Source organism: Macaca mulatta, chromosome 3, assembly GCF_049350105.2.
Source record: "Macaca mulatta isolate MMU2019108-1 chromosome 3, T2T-MMU8v2.0, whole genome shotgun sequence".
NCBI classification, from domain to species: domain Eukaryota; kingdom Metazoa; phylum Chordata; class Mammalia; order Primates; family Cercopithecidae; genus Macaca; species Macaca mulatta.
The window spans coordinates 147,840,057-147,857,294 of NC_133408.1; the positions used below are offsets into that span (position 1 = coordinate 147,840,057).

The following is a 17,238-nucleotide window of genomic DNA, read 5'->3' on the forward strand; positions in this document are numbered from 1 at the left end:
GGGTATTCTTGTTTACAATGGGGACAACATTATAGCCAATACTACTGATTACTCATATTAACATCCTCAAACTGCAAGGTTTATGGAAAACAAAAGTAGAGAGTTACTGACAGAGGTCTTGCAAATATTATGCCACAAATGAAGAATAATGATGGAGTTAAAGAAATGGAAATCGTTTTCCTCAATAAAAAAATAAAGAGGGTCTATGTCAAAGATCTTAGGGATAGTTATACGGGCCATCTTCTTTTTTGTGGAGGCCTTTCCAAAACATAGCCTTGTCTTCTGAAGGTTTCTTAGAAAAACTTGGAGCAGAAATTACGTCATCTTAAGGTTTTATAGCCATTGAAGGTTTTCAACTCTTTAATGCATTATCTACTTGACGCTTATAAAGTGAAAAGGAACTTTATATAATGAAAAGGAAATATACTATGATTATTCTCATTTCTCAGAAGAAAAAATTCAATGCCAGAAGAGGTATTACTTGAGAAAAATTAGTTTTCCTAAGAATTTACAGACTGTAGGGGGGAAACTTACTCCTTTAAAATCACTTTGGGAACGGTCTTGGGGCCCATATTTTTCAGGAGTATATTCAAATATAATAAAAGAAAGCAGCAGTTGTGGAGTGTCTATGTTGGTCACTGATGAGACCTTAATGTTTTTTACTTATATCTCAAGGGTGAGAAATACAGCAGAAATTCTGCCTTATGGATAATTAAGAGGACCCTTTATCCAAAACCCATTATTTTCATTCATAGACTCTACTTGAGAACATTTCCCTTAAGGAAATCAAATTCATTTCTATCTACAATAATGAAGTTAAATGCTCTACTTTTAAAAAGATTACTTCCACTGAAGACAGTGACTGGGTTTGACTTGTTTTTAAACAAAACTAAGAGAGAAATGCTATTACTAATTATATTGACAATGTCACATGAAAACAGATGAGAAATGGGATGATTTACTATGAAATCCACTTAACGTTAATTGCTAAAAGTTTTGATGAGTCAGTATTCTAGCAAGTTAATGCACCCTGCCAACTCTTACTTAGTTCACAAGAAAAGTTAGGAATAGAACAAAACATGGAAAACATAATTCTGAACGTACGTGAAAGGTTTTTCCAAATCAGTGAAATGGTTCTTTACACGCAAACAGTTACAACAGGTTTCCTTATTACACATACATCATGGAAAATGCTCTAGTGGCATGCTTCAAAGTTTATAGGTAAATTTCATAAGAAACATACATTTATACTATGGTATTAAACATATAACTAGAAATCTCATAAAGAAATAAGGTTAAATAGCCATGGAGGTGAAGTTAGTGAACTAAATTCTACAATGAAGGAGAGAATATCAGTTACAATCACCATAACTCACCACCATAAAACTCAGTGTCACTCAAATTAGCAGCTATAGTGTCATTCAATTCATCCACTGAAATAAACAGAATATTATGAAGAGGGCACAAAAGTAGGGGAGAAGGGTCAAAAAGTATTGGGCAATAAAAGCAAACGTATGCAGCTATCCTGACCGAGTGCCATTCCTATCAAGTAAAAACAGTGCTTTACGTTGTACATGACTAACTCATTAACTTACTCAGCCACCCCCAACCAGGAATATGCAGACATTTAACTTAAGCTGTAGGACTGCCAATAAGAGGCACTGTGGAGCATAAAGCACACACAAATGCCCAGAACACCAGGTAGTTCAGAAGGTTATCACAGAACCAGTCATGACAATAAAAGCAAGAAATGTAAAATCCAGTATTTAGGGTATGCACAATCTTTATAACACATATGCCAACACTTTAGTGAGCATTCATGGGAGGTTTCCTGATAATTAACCTGTTTACTTCAAAGTCAGTAGTATATAATAGTTTCTATATTTTGCACATATTTGTAAATGTATTGAAGGGCAGATTCAGGAGGCTGAACTCTTACCTGAAATCACCTTCACAGAAATAGGTTGCTTCTGCTGTATGGTTTGAGTATGATTAAATCTGGCATAACAGATATAGTCTTCGCGGGTGTCCTCTGGGAGGACATTGGAAAAATAAAGGTCCCCATTCAGACCTTGAGAAACTCTCTCACTTTGTGGAAGTCTTTGAAAGGCTGGAGAAAAGCAGAGAGATATCCAGATTATTCCATCATAAAGTGGCTACCCTCCAAATTAGCAAGATATATGTATCTACTAATAGGTCTGTGAACTTCATTTGAATATTTTTTTCTCTATATAACTCTTTGGGTAAAAGCAAATAACTGTAAAAACAAACAAACAAACAAACAAAAAAACACCTAACACACTAAAACTCTTAACTCTACTTCCCTGACAGTAACTTCTCTGGGGTGGGGTCAGAAGTGAGATTATACAGTGAAATGTTTTATTAAGCAAATGTAAACAAAATACGTTTTACAAAAAGTTGGTGTGACTTTTCCCAATATCTAAATGAGTCCCTAACCGTGAAGTACACATACACACATATCTTAGAAAATCATTAAGGAAGCTTCTAAAATTGTTAACATGAGTTGCATCTACACACAACGTTCAGAAACTAAATACCTGGAGAGCATCTAACGGTGAGCTGGGTCCTGTGCTAGGCACTGGGCATGCCAGAGTCCCAGCCCTGTCTGAGCTCATCATCCAGTTGAAGAATCAAGCAGCAAATGGCCAGCTGACAGTAACTGGGTGTGATGATGACGCTATTTATTTAATGCTGCAACCTGCCCCTCACAAGCTTCCTAAGCCCAGTTCCTCCACCTCCTCTACAATTCTTTTCTGAATTACTTATCACCTTCTGGCATACTACATATTTACTCATCATACATACGACTTATTGCCTGTTTCCTGCACTAGAATTTAAGGTCCAGGACAGTGGACACTTTCATCTGCTTTGTCCACCGGAACAGTGCCTGGCCTTTCATGGGGCTCCTTTAAATGTGCATTGAAGGATTAAGTGAGTAACCATCAGCACTCTGACTTTCCAGTGTCAAGCATAATAATTTATTAGCACTTCCCCTAAGATCCATTTAAGGAACTATCTTGCTTTAGGCAGGAGGATTTTGTTTCTCTTTTATGGACACATAATAAACTGTACATATTTGTGGGGTACGATGTGATATTTCAATACACATATACATTGTGTAATGATCAAATCATGGTAATTAGCATATCCATCACCTTAGACAGTTACCATTTCTTTGATGTGAGAACATTCAAAATCCTCTCTTCTAGCTATCTAAAATATACAATGCATTACTGTTAGCCACAGTCACCCTACTGTGCAATAGTATCAGAACGTATTTGCAGGGAAGATTTTCTAAGTGTATGAAGGATGCAGGGAGGTGGAACGACCGATCTGGGTGTGAGTTCACACTTAGCCAGCTAATGGACATCCTGAAGCTCCTTAGCCCACAGAGCCCTAACTGTGAGAGTTCTTCAGCTCTGAGGTGACAGAACTGAAAAAAGTCTCACATCCCAGTGGCCTCAGGCCACTCTGTCTCCTGGCAGGGTTTTTCCAGCGTGAGTGAAGCAGGTCTGCTCCTCCTGTAGCAGGTGCTTGATCTAATATTTCACGAAATGCAAGATTATAGTTAAAAGTCTGGAGCTCCCTCAGGCAGAAAAAGGCAGGAAAATGTGGAGGCAGAGCTTCAAAGAAAGAACACCAGTTCACCATGTTAACCAAATTATTGGTCAAGATGGCGGTTTGGTTGGTGGTTGCAAATTTATGGTTTTAAGCCATTAAGTCCCAGGAAAAGGACTGTTTTAAGAATAACTCAAGCCCGGCTTGGTGGCTCGTGTCTGTAATCCCAGCACTTTGGGAGGCGAAGGTGGGTGGATCACCTGAGGTCAGGAGCTCGAGACCAGTCTGGCCAACATGGCAAAATCCTGTCTCTACCAAAAATATGAAAATCAGCTGAGCGTGGTGGTGTGCACCTGTAATCCCAGCTACTCAGGAGGCTGAGGCAGGAGAATCACCTGAACCTGGGAGGCCAAGGCTGCAGTGAGCTGAGATTGCGCCACTGCCCTCTAGCCTGGGTGACAGAGCGAGACTCCATCTCAAAAACAAAACAAAACAAAAAACAAAAACAAAAACAAAAAAAACTCAGAAGAATCAGGTACATTTTGTTTAACAAAGAGTTAAAGATAAAAATACATTTCTTGTCCTCTGTTTCTCCTGCTGTAGTAATAAAATAATAAATTGAAGGGTGTTGGCAGACCAAATGTTAGGCAATGGGACTTCATGAGGGTGGTGGCATTTTGCATTGCACTTGAAAAAAAATGTATGCAGATAGGAATAACTTAATGTCATCTTGCAAGAAGTATGCTATATGGATCTAATTTTTTTCTCATATTGCAGGTGCAATTCCATTTGAAAGGTCAGATGCTTCACCAACAGCCTAGAATGAATGTGAGTGGAATATCTAGCTATATAATGTGGGGAAAAATTAGTTATATATTCAGATGACTCTGAGAGTTTACATGTGATATGTCTCTTTATTAAGCAAAAAGGTCATTATTTCTGAATGAGAACCAAGTACCAAATATTGAGCCTTATTTTGGCAGTGGCATTTGGAGACTGCTATTCTTAAAGCCATAAATCACTTATTTACATTTGGCTTACTACTTATTTTTGCAAAATGTGTAAAAGATTTATTTAGTTATATATTTGTTTTTTATTTCTTTGCATTACTTTACTTCCTCTGAGTGCTTTCATATAGGAGGAGCCAAAATGCATCCCAGAACTTAAAGTAAAATTTTAAAAAATTAAATTAAAAAAATTAAAAATGCAGATTAAATGTTAGAGCCAAATTTTCTCTTTAGTAATGTATATGTCTTGTGAGTACACAGGCAATCAGGTCACTGTATTTCCTACAGATACTTTTAATTCATTCCCACCATTCCACCTAAAAGACTCTTAGCAGGGTTACCAGGAACCTCCAAGTTGTCAAATTCAGTAGTCATTTGTTAGTTCTCACATTATCTGATCTCTCAGGAGCATTTGAAATGGCTGATTATTATGTCTTTCAAAAATATTTTCTAAAATTATTATCATTATTTATTTTAGGGATGGTGTCTCACTCTGCTGCTGAGGCTGAACTGCAGTGATGGGATTGTAGCTCCCTGCAGCCCCGAACTCCTGAGCTGAAGCAATCCTCCCATCCCAGCCTCTCGATTAGCTGGGATTACAGTGTGAGCCACCCTGCCTGGTTAGTCCATCTTTCTGACACACATTCTTCATCTTGTTCCTGGGGACACCACTCTCTTTGTTCCTTTTTTCCTTCAGTGACTGCTGCTTCTCATCTGCTTTGCTGATTTCTCCGTGAGTTCTTCACCTCTGGAGGGCTCCTGGTCTCAGTCTCCCAGATTCTGCTCTCCTGCTCCCCAGATCCTCTCATCTAGCCCAGGCCTCTAGGCAGCACTTATGCACTAAGAATTCAAACATTGCTGATCATAGCCTGGAATCTTCCTTTTGACTCAGGTATCTCTGACTCTTGCTGGTGTCTTGCCATGAAATATCTTAGAGGCCTCTCACATCCCAAACTCTGGTTTCTCAGTCTCCAAGCAGAACCATGTGCTCCCTCTAAGGTAACATGCTGACCTATTAGCACAGGAAATTTTGGAGGGTGGAAGAGGCAGAGCAACAAACATGCCCTTGAGGACAGAAACAGGGGTAGACAAGTTTGAAATTGCCTAATGAATGGCTTCATTATCTCTGCCTTGGTTTCCTCATCTGGAAAGTGGAAAAAATAATTGGACATGCCTCATAGGGTTGTTATAAAAATTAATGAAATAACCCATGTTAAGCCCTTAGTAAAAGGCCTGACACTTGGTAAAGGCCCGATAACTATTAGCTATTTTTGGGGATTAAAAAAACAAACAGAAACATAACATATCCCCAACAGCCTGATTTCCTCCCTGCCATGGGTTTCTGGAAATGGCAATTCCATTTTATCATTTTGGAGTTGTTCAGTCTCCCAAGGTAGTTATCCTTGATTCCTCTCTCTCATGCTCCAACCTCTGCCCCAGTAAATCCTGGAGGATTGACCCTCAAAATGTATCCAGAATCTTGCCATTTCTTACCCTTTCTACTGCTACCACTCAAGTCCAAGTTACCAACAAATTTCATCTAGATTACAGCAGTGGCCCCAACAGTCTCTCCACTCTCTTTCGTCCACAATATTCTCTCCACATCAACTGAAGGGATACTGTTACTACTTATTTCAGATAAAGTCACTCCTTCAATATTTCACTACTTCATTCCAAGCTAAAGCCAAAGTCCTTTCCATTGAGTCCCTCTGACCTTTCTTACCTTGTCCATCACCTTCCCCCTCGGCTCCTTCAGTCTGGCCACCTTGGCCTCCTTGCTTTTCTTTTTACACATGGCAGGGATGCTCCTTCCTTAGGCGCTAGCACTAGTGTTCCCTTTCTACTCAGATATTTAGGGGCATGGCTTGCTCTCTCATTTCATTAAGTCTCTGCTCAAAACTCTGCTTTTTTTTTTTTTCATAGAACTGATTGCTAACAAACACAGATTTTCTAAATGTACTTATTGCATTTATCATCTGCCTCCTTCCCCACTCCCATCCTCTCCCACTGCAAAGAATACAAGCAAGGTACATAGTAAATGTTCAGTAAAATTGAGTGAATGAATGAGATGACATGTTATTTTATTTTGAGGAGCAGTTATTTTCCTGAGCATCTCTAAAACATTTTATGAATCACAAGAGGTAATAATGTATTATGACTGTAAACAATCCTAAGACCTTTAAAGAAAGAAAGTTCATATTATCAAAACTTACAATTATCCATCCAAAATATTATAGGTGGTGGTAATCCAATTGGGGGTCTGCAAGGAAGTACTAAAGATTGACCACTTTGAAGTGTGATTGGTTCAAGCTTTTCTTTGGTCCACAATGGTGATCCTATTAAATTAAAAAAAAACTTCTCAGTTATTTCTGCATTGAAAAGAACAAAAAGAAAGCACTTCAAATAAAGGCAAATTGAACTTTTGGAGAAATAATTTGTAATTTATGTATGCTAAATTAATGAGAAAATATTTTTAAATACAATGTTAAAAGAAAAAAAGTAAAAATTAAAACAAAATGTCAATTCTGATGCATTGCCACTGATAGTATAAATTCTCAGTCAGTGATTCCACAGCTGAGAATTTATACTAAATATATCATCAGGAAGACAAACAGTTTTGACACAAGCATGTTCTTCACAAAAGAATGGAAAACACTTAAATGTAAAAAGATTTGTTAAATAAAGAATTATACATCTACACCTTTGAATACCATAAAGTATTATATAAGTACACTTATTTATAAGATCGCTATGGGAATATATATGATATGTCAAAAACTCAGAAAAGGTTGTAAGACAGTATTTCAGAAAATGAGCTGGTTTTAAACACATATATACGTATCTGCCTAGGAAAAAATAGAAAGAATATTTGAGCAGTAGTTATTTCCTTGAATGGAAGGATTCATGAACAAATTTCTTCTTTGTTTGTTTATAATTATTCTACAATGAACATGTTTTATATCTGTAATAATTTCTTTTTAAAGAACCAGAACTGAAAAATGTGACTGTTATTTAAATACATGCTCTTAAGGTTTTTGAGAGGATTTTGGTACTAACCAACCATTGCAAAAAGAGCCTTAATAATATCAAGGTAGTGAGGACACTCCACTTCCAGTAAAATTTTGAAACAGAAATGATTAAAGAAATAGCATTTAGACCTTGGTCACCCATATCATACTGAATTTATTTCCATTTGGCTGTAGGAATTTCACTTTTACAGGAGATACATGAGAAATAAATAATTAGATGAACTCCGGGGAAGAAACACTTTTTTTTTTTTTTTTTTTTAAACCCCAGTGTCTTACACAGGACTTGTATAAAAGATACATTGGATTAGTACAGCATTAGGCTAAGGAGCTTCTCAGGGTAAGGTGGAAAGGAGCGATAATTTTCATGCAAAACAAAGTCAGAATATTGGAAGCAATTCCACTGCTTTCTTGAAGAGTATCTGGACGATGTCACAGAAGCTGAGTCTTGGAGCAATACTTTAAAAAGGGTCATGTTGGTTGACAAGTTTCCACTTACGGGATGGGCGGACGACAATGTTATTAGAAATTGCAGCTCCACGTTCATTCCTTGCTGTACACTGATAGACTCCTTCGTAGGTCTCGGCTTTCCCTTCGCTCATGATGTTAATTATGAGCGTTCCTGTGCCAGGCTTCATGGTGACCAGAGGGTCTTTATCGATGTCAAAATGAGTCCCATTACGGGTCCAGGAAAAGCTGCCCAACACACAAAGGGTTAACTGTATTAATGGTCCAGAAAAATGGGATTACTTTAACAAATTCCTAGCAGTTTTATGGGTTTCTAGAAATAATTACTAAAGTTTAATATTCAGTAAGAGAGCAATAAGCCCTCATATCTAAAATGTTTCATTGAATCATGACCTGGAAAAAAAAGGGCAGGCTATACTTTTTAAGGTACCTGTCTTCTGTAGAACTAGCCCACATTTGACTCAATAAAGAAATCATGCACACAAATTGCCTGTCATTTTTCTAAGAAAATAGAAGGAGCAGGTCTCCCAGGTACACTCTCTTAGAGCTTTATTAGCATTTTTACTGTAAACTCCATTGTTCACAGAGTTGATAACCTGTCTATAAAAATTTGCCTGGGGCTGAAATGTGACAAGACCTCTGCAAGTACTATTTATATATGATGAAAATTGATCAGACAAATTTCAAGTTACCAAATTGTGAAGTGTAGGCTGGGAGCAGGTTAAGAGATATAAGTTCCAGAGTGTCTTAAACGTTGCTTATTAAAAATAGTAACTCTACATAAAACACATTTTGGGAATTTTTAATTCTAGAGATGATTTTAAGAATCCCTTGGGAGGTATGCCCAACTGTCAACTGAGATTCCTCTTTCTCCATTTTATTTTTATAAAAGATTGACTTACATAAAAGTCACAGTGCTCATGTAATTAAATACTTAACAACTAGTCACAAATCAGTGATGGCCATGCTCATACAAAGGTACGAATCTCTAAACGTCACAGTGTTTTCTAGGGTCACTCAGATTTCCCTTCCCACTGCTTATCTTTATAGCTGTCATTGTCACAACCAGGGCAGGAAGTTGTGGTGTGGATGCTACTGGCATCTTGTGGGCAGGGGCCAGGGATGCTGCCAAATATCCTGCAACGCACAGGACACTTGCATCCCCTAAACAAAATATTATCCCACTCCATATATCAATAGTGGTGAAGAGGAGAAATCCTGTTTTACAGTGAGTTACAGAAGGCAGTAATTGTGAAACTGAAAGGAAACCTCATCAAGGGATACCACATCAGGCCTTCTGTGAGAGAGGTTTTCCATTAACATAGCCGAATATATTATTTTGAGGCAAACCTTTGCTGGAAGTTTTGACATAGTACATATTCAGTCCCAGTTAATTTTTTTCTTAGGGGCCAGTTTGTGATAATTTAAAAAGGTCTGTAAAAGACAAACTTGGAAATAAAATAACCAGAAACTTTCACTTCTTTATTATTTAAAAATCCATATTACATTTTAATAGCAATAACCCAACTCTCCAAAACTCCCATAAATGACTGGACAAGTTACAGATCATCCACTGTGACTCCTTGAATAAGTTACTTAGCATTACCAGGCATCAGTTTCCCATCTATAAAATGTATTGGTTGGACTGGGTTATCTCTAATCTCTCTCCCAACTCTAAAACGCTTTGCAGTGATCTAAAATGCTATGCAGGATCCAAATGGCATGAATTCTCATGACTGAACTCTGCCAAGTTTGGAAAATCATTTAAGACTATTTTATAAACTGTTAAAGAGACAGCAGAGATCTTGGAAGTCATCAAATTCAACCTCTTTATAGATGAGGAAATTAAAGCCCAGAGAAAAGGGATTTGCCTGTGCCTCCTTATGGCCATTAGTATCAAAACCTGAATTAAAAGGCTCTTTCCATAACTCCCCACTTTATAAGCATTTTGCAGAAAAGTGTGGGCATGAAAATGCAATAATATGGGTTTTCAAGCTCTACTTAAGCAGAGAGACAAAACAATACACCTACAAGTGAGACTTTAGGGATATGTGGGACCCAAGAAATTACCTTCAGTATCTTTGAAGGGCTGAAATGCGCTGGGATAGATGAACCAAAGGGCAATCTAGTGAGTCACAGTGAGAAATAGCCAACTAAAAAAGGAAGTGCTCTACATAGTCTGCCTTGTTTGATGGAAATTCCCAAACATATTTCTCTATTCAGAGAGATTTCCTGATTTATTCTCAGTACTATAACAAAGCAGAATGCATACTCACCTTGGGGGCGGTTTCCCTTTGGCCTCACACTGGATTACAATATTCTCCCGAGGGTCAATAATGTAATCTTTTGGAGACTGTTGGGTGATGGTTGGAGGTTGTACCACTTAATTGTAGGAAAAAAAACATGTAAAAAAAAATAAATCATTTAAAATCATAATAGTAGCCATTTTTTCCTGTATCAAAATCACTTACCTTAGACTAAATATGCTTCAAGTATTTTTAGTAATTTCTAGTGTAGCAGCACATACTTCAGTAGATTTTTCTGCTAAAGGTCTGCTAAAACTGCGAAGTCAAGGCATAACTTTCTTTTGGTAACTATGTGCACTTGCAAGTCCATTTTCCCACACTAAAAGTTTGGGAAAATAATTATTAATACAAGCCTAATATTAAGACAGTTTCTTTTCTGATGTAACAATGAGAAATTCTTTTGATTCCTTTGGTTCAAATGATGTTTTTCAGAGGAATTTAAGTTGTGAGGTAAATTTGCATCCAAAGAGTAACAGACTTAGGTCATTAGTGTGTGCTCATATAAATCAATATATGTTGGGAACAAATACATTTGAGAAGTTAATATTAAACAGACTGTTAAATTGGAGATGTGACTTCTCTTATCAGAGCCAGGAGGTAAGTGAATTAGGAACAAAGATAAAAGAGTCTTATTTAGAAGACAAAGGGAACCGAGGAAGTTCTCTGTCCTAGGAGACAGTGTTTCCATTTGCTCTTCAAAGTTTATCTGATCTTTTATTATCAAATCCTGTGGGGAACCTGTTCTGACCCAGAACAATCTAATCTGAAGAAGGCTGTATCGGGACCACCAATGCTTTTCAAGTCGTTCTAAGATCACCGTGTCCTTCTTGTGAGATCACAACTAGTGTTATGACAGGAAGGGACTAAAGAATAATTTATTACAACCTCTTCTTTTCTTACTCAGGGCGGCAAAATGGCTTGATTAGGAAGGCACAAAGCAGAGACCTAAACAGCTAAAGCACAAATCAAAAGCTAGCCTCATTACTGTTACCATTTATTGTGTACTATTATATGCAGGGTACTGGGCAGTGTCAATTTCCCTTCCCTTAGGAATATGCCATCCCCCTCCTTGCCTTCCCAGCTGCCCTTCCCACCTCTGTCATGCATATAGAACCCTCATTTTTCTAGCCTAGTCAGTTTCCAACACGGACTAGCAGTGTGGTCTGATTGTTGAGCACTAGTCTGTTCGTTTCTTACTAGCTGTGGGACTTCAAGCAAATTTCTTAACTTCTGTAAGCCCTAGTTTCCTGAGAGGGAAAATAAAGTTTAAAAGTAGTACCTACCACCTAGGATAGCTGGCAGGATTAAGAAAATAATTTCTATAAAATTCTTGGTTTATACCAATGCTATAATGGTTCAATAATATCAGCTATTTTAAAATTATTATCATAATCATTTTTATTTGGAACAGATTCACCTTTGAATGATCCTTCAGGCTCTGGGAGTATATGGAGTTTGGAATAATGGAAGGAAGCCTGGAATTCCACATTCAAGGAATAGTGGCCATAGGGAGTCGGGGAGGGGATTCTCAGGAGTGACTCAGTTCAATTCCTTGTGCTTTTCTGGGGGTGACACAGGTACAAATCTGGTGGCTTCAAAGGCAGAGCTTCTATTCACAGGTCTGCAGCAGAGCTGGCTCAGATGCCACTCCTAACTGCCAGGAGTTTACTGTCTGGATATACCTCCTTAAACAGTGCTTGGGTCACCTACTAATTAACAAATGTTTTCCAGTAGCAAGAAAAAAAGTGATTTTACATAATTTTCCTGGTTAATCCTGACATCAAAGGAAATTATCAAATGCCTGAAAATTGACTATTTTTAAACTAGGTGATAAATGTCACCTAACTGTCAAAGGCAGTGGAAAGTTTTGCTTAGAGCAAGCCACTCAAAAACCATGTAGGTGGGAGCTGCTTATCTTTTGTCCACTTCAAGACAAGATTCAAATTTGCTGGGTTAGTCTACTGATGGCACCTAGAAATACTAGTCTACATAGTCACGAAGGCTCAAGAAGCATAAAAGGGTGTATAGCTGCTGTCTTGTGTAAAGCTTTTGCCTGCACCCACCTTCTAAAAGACATGAAAAGACCTATCTTTGTTCCAGAAAGCATTAATTAGCCTTTACAACAGATCAGCATTCTCTCTAAATTTTGAGAATTTTCTCATTGAGTTACATCAGATGTGAATAAAGCTTGGAAGTTAGTAGAGCAGCATACTGGTAAAAGAAAGAGTAACAGCCAAGTTTTCAGAATTCATGCAGATAATACATTACAACTGCTTCTTGGTATTGAAATACAATGCTTAGCTACAGTAAACACACATGCTTAGAAAGACAAAGGTCACAAAACATGAAATTGTGCATTTAAATCACAGTATTAATTCAAAAAGCAAAGACATGGTCAAATTTTCACACTGCCTAGTAATTTATAGAAGGACACTTACAGTCTTCAAGAAGTTTTGCTTTTTCCCCATCAATATCAGCAGGTAAGTGGGCAAAGAGGATTAAAGAAAATCAGATGTTAATAATAAGAACGTTAGAACTCTGAAGATAAAGGGGCATCTTGTCTATTTGATTTGATCTAAGAAAACCCGTATAGTGAAGGTTGAAGTTGTGAAGTTGCAAGAGGAAGAAATTTGCATTAACGGTTTCCTTTAATCTTGCAGCAGCTTTCCCACATAAACATATGGAAGAACAAAAGCAATGCTGTAGGCAAAAAGAGTTCTTCCAGGAATAGGAATGGTGAATTCCAATCCATACATGTTATGCTGGACAAGTAATTATGTTCAATTTGAAAAATAGCTGAAATCTACAATTAATTTGAGTTGTCACATACTGTGTAGTGTCTGGTCATATCATCCCAGACATCACTATGCATATGGTAATAACACCTAACAATGGGACATTGCTACAGTGACAATGCTCCATGCAAGCCAAGTCCAACACTAATTTTAGATTTTTATATTTCTATGGTTGATCTCCAAAGTTATTAATTGAACTTTTTAGACTGTTAGCAGATTTCTGCTTCAGAATTTCTCAGTCACTCAGGGGTTGCTGGTGCCCACACCAAGGAGGTGTTCATGTAGTAGAGAAAGGATGTAAGAAATAGGGGCAGGGAAGAAATTACATTAGCATGCATTTCAAATCATTCCATAGTGCTGCCTGTCGTTACTGCTTGCAAAGGTTAATACAGGAGCACCTGGGTTTTTCTGTGACTTTCTTTTCATTATGGTTATGCCTCTTCTCCATTAGCAGTGATAATTGAGTTAGCCGTAGGTGACTGTTTCCCTCTGACGGATAGATTGAACAGTCAGATTAAGGGGGAATATATTTAATATGAGAGAGAGCAAAAGCATTTCTCTCAAATGCTCTTCTTTCTCTCCTGTGTATCTGTCAGGGCAAATGCTTACTTAGGCATTCCCACTCCAATGGGCTTAAGCAGTTGTATATTTTTTTGAAAACTGAAATTAAGGTCATTGGATGAATTTTTTTAAAAAAATAAGAAAAGCATTGCATTTTATTGTACTTTATAGAAGCACAGCAAAAAGTCAACAAAGTGTGGGACAAACCACATCTCTTCCTAATGTCTTCCCACTGGCAGTTGCAACCTCTATGGCAATAATAATAATAAATAAACAAAAATGACATCCCAACAATTGAATAGCCCCAGGAAAGTGCTATCTTCCTTGCACCTTGGAAAGCTTGCCAAACAGATATTCTATTCTGGAAGCTAATGGCTTCAAAGAGCTCATGCAGAGAAATCAATTCTGAAGTACAGTAATTGTCCAGATTTGAAATTTTGCTTTCCATTGCAGGAAAAGTGACCAGGTGGAACCTAGCATTATCTTTATTTTTCACAAACAGGCCACCCAGAGCAGGGAGAGCACAGTATATATCCTACTACGAGGAAAATGGAGGGCTAATACAGTAGCTGTTGTTTGGTCCACTTTAGTGTTTTTGCAAATTACTTGTATTTTCAGCAGTTGCATCTTGGCCTTTGACCACATTGTTTAAACCAAATAAGACTATTTGTTAGGCTCTAGATAATATACTTTTCCTAGTTCTAGACTTATATTTAAGATTCAAAATTGGAAAGTGAGATGCGCCTTGTCTGAATCAAGAGAAAGTAATTACGGGGTGGTTTAGGGATTCGAGGGGCATGGAGTTGGCAGAAGGAGTCTTCCCTCATCTTTGCAGAACACCCTCAGCATATGACGGGCAAGGGTAAAGGGTAAGGGGATGAGTGGGGAGGTCTCCATGATCATTTTAAAGTGGCTCATATAGTTTTCTTGCAGGACTGCTTCTCTAAAGAGCCACCTGTTGGGAAGATCAGGCCGCTTGCACAACTCAATCCTTCTCAGGCCATCCCGAGCAGGGCAGACAAAAGGTACCTGAGGGGGAAGAAGGAGAATGACAGGGAGGGAATTGTGCGTCTGACCATTTCAATGGCCACTTCTACAGTGTGAATCTTTATAAACACCAGGTGCTGAAGGTAAAAGCCAAATTAATTTTGATTAGCTTTTCAGTATCACACAGACACCTTCTCCATTCACGCAGTTCAGAATGATGATAAATGCTGGGAGGCTTTGACTCCTGGGCCTAACAGCTTTAAAATGTTAATACTTACGATCAAGAGGTACTTCCAGTGCACTAATCATCTGGCACAGGAAGAGAATCAGGGGCAGTCTGCCCGCAGATAAGCGCTTCCTTTTCGGCATTATTTTAAGCTGCATTAGCTTAACTCCTGCTGAGACCCACACACTGAATTTCCTTTTCTTCTTTCACAAAAGATTTTGTGAAACGTTGTGTGCAACGTTTAAGTAATTTTCATGCGGGAAACTGAAAAAGGATAGAGTAGGAATAATAATTATAACGTATTAAAAAGAAGGAAATGAAGAGCGGAAGTCTGCAGCACAGAGAATTAGCCCTGTATTATACATGAACTCTAAACGAAAGTTAATTTTTAAATATTTAACTCTCAAGACTGGAATAATCATTTATTCATAAATCAGCTAAAATCAGTTCAGAGATATTAGTAGTGATGTGAAGCATAATCTGTCTACCATCCTTACGATTTTTCCATTTTAAATAGTATTTGTATTACGAGTGTTCAGAGGCTATCATGTCTTTCCCAACAGATCAGGAAAACTTGGCTTTTAAGCTGGTTAGAAAGCAATCACTTTGAGACTTTAGAGGTGAGGCCTAATGGCTTCTCCATTCTACAGATTATCTCTGGGAAAGTTCAGGGGATTGTTGTAAATTTGCTTCAAAGCCAAAACACTAATTTACCAGATGAGCACTGACCATTCAAGTCTTCCCCATCTCCCACCTAGATTACAGCAACGAACCTAGCTGGGCTCTGAGTTCGGGCCCTTCCTCACTGTAGTCACCCTCCTTCACAGTGCTGATTAATTTTTTCTACAAGGCCTTCTCTGGTTAAATATTGGGAGTAGCCATATGTGATCCCTCAAATAAAGTCTAATGTATCTTTAAACAAGTACTTAAAAACCTCAGTGATCTGGGCTTAATTTATCCTACAAACCTGACTTCCTTTTATTTCCATATAACCATTTTTTGGTTTGATGATTCATTTCTGTTTTTCTTTCTTGTGTCAGTCCTTCGATATGCCCCAAATTTTCCTGCCTTCTTGTCTTTGATTATTCTATTTTATTTGCCTGGAATGCCTTTATCCACCATATTTTCTTATCAAAGTCCAATTTATTTCTTATAGATCAGTTAAAAGGTCACCTCCAGGAAACATTAGCTGATCACTCGAACTAGAAGTTATTTCACCACCACCCCTGATTCCCTGAAATTCCTTGCTTTAAACATCACATACATAGGCAGATATATATTAAAAAAGAGACTGTGTACACATATTGTATACATGCTCTCTATTCCTCCAGGCAAGGATTTTGTCTCTCTCATCTTTGTAGCCCTCTCCCACCACCTAATACAGCCTGCCTTGCATATTGGAAGTGTCCATTGCAAAATGGAGAGCATGAGCACAAACATATTAATAGAAGATTGATATCCATCCCACAGCAAACTCCTACCTGAAATGATAGGTTTAATCATGTCCTCTCGTTAATGAAGAGAGGTGGGGTGACCAATGACTCTCTCAAGAAGGTGGGAGGGATGTTATTATTATAAACTGGTGTACCTCCCAAAAGTTGAAACACTGAATTATTTATGTAATTTTTATTTGTATAATTGTATATTTTATGATGTCCATCTTTTCCAATAAACTGCAATTCTCCTCAGGGCAGGGATGGCATCTGTCCTATCCCCCACTGCATCCTCATAGCCCATCACAGTGCCTGGCACATGGTAGATAGTAAATAAATATTTGGATTAAAAAAAATAAATGAAAGGAGAAAAGGGGAAAGAAAAGGAGACTTTACAATCTTTGAAGCTGAGGTTGCATTTGGAGTCTGACTATGATCTATCCAAGGCTGTATTTATATTTATATTGCTTGGTTTAAAAACCAATCTTTTGTTAATATGATCAAATTAGTTGTATGATCATGTCTGTGTGTGGAATAGTGCTTAAATGTCAAAAGGAAAATGAAATAATCCTAATAACATATTTTATTAGCAATCAAGTTCTGATTTGAACATGATTAAAATTGTAGTAGGACACTTCTTGCAAAACAAATGTTAAAATAATATGCCAGGCCGGTTGTGGTCACGCCCATAATCCAAGCACTTTGGGAGGCCGAGGCGGGTGGATCACCTGAGGTCAGGAGTTTGAGAACAGCCTGGCTAACATGGCGAAACCCCGCCTCTACTAAAAAGGCAAAAATTAGCCAGGCGTGGTGGTGGGTGCCTATAATCCCAGCTACTTGGGAGGCTGAG

The 17,238-nt window shown here is 37.8% G+C and overlaps 1 protein-coding gene across 27 annotated transcripts in view; it reads right to left on the reverse strand.

Moving 5' to 3' along the window:
• Positions 1–17,238, reverse strand: part of NRCAM (neuronal cell adhesion molecule) — a 305,384-nt gene that overhangs the window by 77,354 nt on the left and 210,792 nt on the right. For 11 of the 27 annotated variants that reach the window (XM_077997188.1, XM_077997186.1, XM_077997181.1 and 8 more), the window contains 7 exons: positions 15,008–15,219; positions 12,825–12,842; positions 10,357–10,462; positions 8,112–8,308; positions 6,800–6,922; positions 1,940–2,110; positions 1,377–1,433 (listed from right to left, as the gene is read on the reverse strand). In XM_077997188.1, the coding sequence (XP_077853314.1) occupies positions 1,377–1,433; positions 1,940–2,110; positions 6,800–6,922; positions 8,112–8,308; positions 10,357–10,462; positions 12,825–12,842; positions 15,008–15,113 (778 nt within the window). In that variant the 5' untranslated portion in view covers positions 15,114–15,219. The remainder of the gene's footprint in view (positions 1–1,376; positions 1,434–1,939; positions 2,111–6,799; positions 6,923–8,111; positions 8,309–10,356; positions 10,463–12,824; positions 12,843–15,007; positions 15,220–17,238) is intronic. The other 16 variants (XM_077997196.1, XM_077997195.1, XM_077997184.1 and 13 more) reach the window with 3 other exon arrangements.